Below are 3,213 nucleotides of genomic sequence, written 5' to 3'. Positions count from 1 at the left end.
GAGTTGCCATGGTCATGGTTTCTAGTTATAGCAATAGAAACCCTAAGACTCTGCCTCACCTCTCAGTGCTGGGTATCAAACCAGGGTCTCACGCCTGCTGGGTAAGTACCCTACTTCCAGGCCTCCCTGTGTATTGAGCTTATTTCTACAAACATCACTGGTCCCACATGATCACGGCTGCTGCTCAGTGACTTCAACGACACTTGTGCCACTCTCGCTCCTTGGCCTCTGATGGGCTTGGAAGTGGAGATCTCCTGCTGGCTCTTGGCTACTCTCTCTGTGTCTCTGTGATTAAGGTCACAGAACCCATCTCTTTCTTCAAGCAGTACCCCTGACGTTGGGCTCTTGTTCTGTTCCTGTGTCGTTGATTTCTCTGGCTGTCCACAGCCCCTGAGATTTGATGTGGGACCTTGAAGCTCTTGTCTGCTTCGGCTTCCGACCCAGTTGAAATATAAAACATATAAAATATAGTTTCGGCTTCCCAAATCACTTACACTGTCAGTAATTTTCCCTCCGTTTAAATTCACAAGGGCTTCCAATTTGATTGAGGTAAAATTGATGCGTATATTTAAGGATGTGTGCAATCTGAGGATAAGGTATGAGCACACATTGAGAAATGATCGGTATAATCGATATGAAACACAGCCATCGAGAGTCTCCAAGATGGCCGCGTGGGGAAGGAGGCGTCTGGGTCCGGGCGGTGGCGGCTCCCGAGAGAGGGAAACAACAGTATTTGTAATGAAGAACATCAAACTCTGAGCTGTAACCCAAATTCTTGTCCAAATTGAGCATACTGACAGCGACCACAGCAAACAGATTGCCGCTTGTCCTGCTGGCCTCTTTGAGGCACCTTACCCATCTAGGAAAGCAGAGCAGGGTTAGCCTGTCAGCTACAGACTGCTACATTGTGCATGAAATCTACAGTGGGGAGAATGCCCAGGACCAGTTTGAGTATGAGCTGGAGCAGGCGCTGGAAGCCCAGTACAAGTACATTGTGGTAGAGCCCACCCGAATTGGAGATGAGACAGCACGCTGGATCACTGTAGGCAATTGCCTGCACAAGATGGCTGTGTTGGCAGGTACTGCCTGCCTCTTCACCCCATTGGCACTGCCCCTGGATTACTCCCACTACATCTCCCTGCCCGCTGGTGTGCTGAGCCTGGCCTGCTGTACCCTCTATGGGATCTCCTGGCAGTTTGACCCTTGCTGCAAGTACCAGGTGGAGTATGATGCCTACAAACTGTCCCGCCTGCCTCTGCACACGCTCACCTCCTCCACACCAGTGGTGCTGGTTAGGAAGGACGATCTGCACAGAAAGAGACTGCCCAACACAATGGCCCTGGCTGCCCTGGTGTGCTGTGTAAAGAAGGTTTATGAGCTCTATGCTGTATGACTGCAGGAGAGTGGGACGAGAAGCAGAACGACAGGGCCCCCAGGACTCAGATCCCTACAGCAACACTGGGTTTTCTCTGTGAAGCAACAGCACCTGGGACAGTGTTTGGTTTAATACTTGTTTTTTTTTTTTAAGCAAAAATAACAGATCATGGGTGTGCCAGGGGTTTATTCAGCTCATTACACTAAGATATCTACTTCCATAACCCAGGAGTGGCTCCTAGGCTGTGGAAGTGTGACTGAGCAATGGAATATGGATAGGAGCCAATGCTACTTTCTGGGGGGTATGAACCTGCTGTGGGGGTGTCTTAAGTATGTTGTTTAACTATACCATTCAGAAGCCAACCGGAAGCTATTGACCATTAAAATTATGAGAATTTCAAAAAAAAAAAAAAAAAAGAAACACAGCCATCATTTTTACAGAGTTGCTAGTTTGTGTGTGCACATGTCTATGAATGCAGGTGTGCATGCATGTAAATATGTATGTGAATGTATGTATATGTGAATCTGCATGTATAATAGGTGTGTACATGTGTAGTGAGAATAAGCTCTAGACTTTTGGCATATTAAATGTGTGCGATGTATTCTTGCTAATCATTGCTGTGAATTGCCACTTGTGACCATTTGTTTAAATCTTTGTATGTGCATGCACATGTACGTGTCTGTGTGTGTCTGAATGCAGGCATATGCAAGTCACAGGAAACCGTGGGTCTTGGTCTTTACCTTCCACTTTGTTTGAGACAGGGTCTCTTACTACCATGTAAGTTGACAGTCTATCTGGCCCAGGAGCTTCCAGAGACTTGAGTTTCTTTTATGTCCCATGTTGACATAGGAACATGTCTAGCTTTACGTGTGCTCTGGGGATCAGAACTCAGATCCTCACTTTGCATATCAAACACTTGCCCACTGAGCCATTGTCTCTGTCCATTGTGTGTCCTTTGACTACTGTGTCTCCATCCTGCTTCCAAGGCCCTGGAAGAAGCCACACATCAATGCTGTGCCGGCTTCCGAAGCTCTGGCCTCACAGGTATGCAGGCTCCTGTACTTATCTGAAGCTGTGATTTTCAGTGGAGGATGAAGGCAGGTGGCCGAGGCCAGGCAGTTCCATTGACACGGCCACTGCAAGTCTCCAGTCTACCTGGTGTCATTCCCACAGTCTGAGCTGGATGCCATGTCCTGCCAGGATTCTCATCGATGTCATCACCATGGTTTCATTAACAGCAGGGCACAGTGACCTCCCTTCAGGCACCAGCTTATTTTCCATCTCTATTCTGAGATCAGACTCTGCTCACTGGCCCTTTCCCAACAAGGAGACCTCTGTCTCCCACTGTTATAGTGGAAAGTGACATCCGTCCATCAAGAGCCCTTGGCTGATTCCTGTTTGTATAAAGACCCCAAGAGATAGAGATAAAGATGAAATGATTTGACTTCTGAGGTGCCAAATAAACCTTCCGTTGTTTGCTTTTTAATTGTATCCCTTAAAAAAGTCTCTTAATGTGGCTGTTACCTTTTTTATATCCTCATTCTAATTTTCTCCCAACTCTGGAAATTATACCATTCAAAGACACGATTTTGACTTAATATCTCTTTGAGAGACTGGCTGTCTTCTGATGGCTAGAGCGGTCTCCTTGGCTATGAGAAAAGTAGCCATTTCATCAAGCTGTGCCTGGCACATAGCTCTGAACTCCTGTCAATCAGGGCTGGGTGGGAGCTTGGGAGAGGGGCTCCGAGCAGAAGAGCTAGAAAAACGAGCAATCTGGACCATTCTTGGACTCTGAACCACCTCATCTGGTATTAGTGAGCGCTGAGCAAGATGCCTAC

The 3,213-nt window shown here is 47.3% G+C and overlaps 1 protein-coding gene across 3 annotated transcripts; it reads left to right on the top strand.

Moving 5' to 3' along the window:
• Window positions 1–663: 663 nt before the first annotated feature.
• Window positions 664–1,393, top strand: LOC308433304 (transmembrane protein 11, mitochondrial-like; the record flags this gene model as incomplete). 3 transcript variants are annotated; one of them, XM_080933304.1, is made up of 2 exons in its annotated part: window positions 664–714; window positions 872–1,393. In XM_080933304.1, 2 exons carry the CDS (start codon window positions 664–666, stop codon window positions 1,391–1,393), a joined length of 573 nt encoding a protein of 190 aa, XP_080789430.1. The 3 variants fall into 3 exon arrangements, with proteins under 3 accessions (XP_080789430.1, XP_080789429.1, XP_080789428.1); XM_080933303.1 differs by having other exon boundaries at window positions 664–720; XM_080933302.1 differs by having other exon boundaries at window positions 664–729.
• Between the last annotated feature and the right edge of the window lie 1,820 nt (window positions 1,394–3,213).

The sequence above is a fragment of the Micromys minutus genome (assembly GCF_963924665.1).
Source record: "Micromys minutus genome assembly, chromosome: 19".
Taxonomy (NCBI): Eukaryota; Metazoa; Chordata; class Mammalia; order Rodentia; family Muridae; genus Micromys; species Micromys minutus.
Note: the sequence above shows the minus strand (reverse complement) of the source record. Positions and strands in the feature narration are given on the sequence as shown.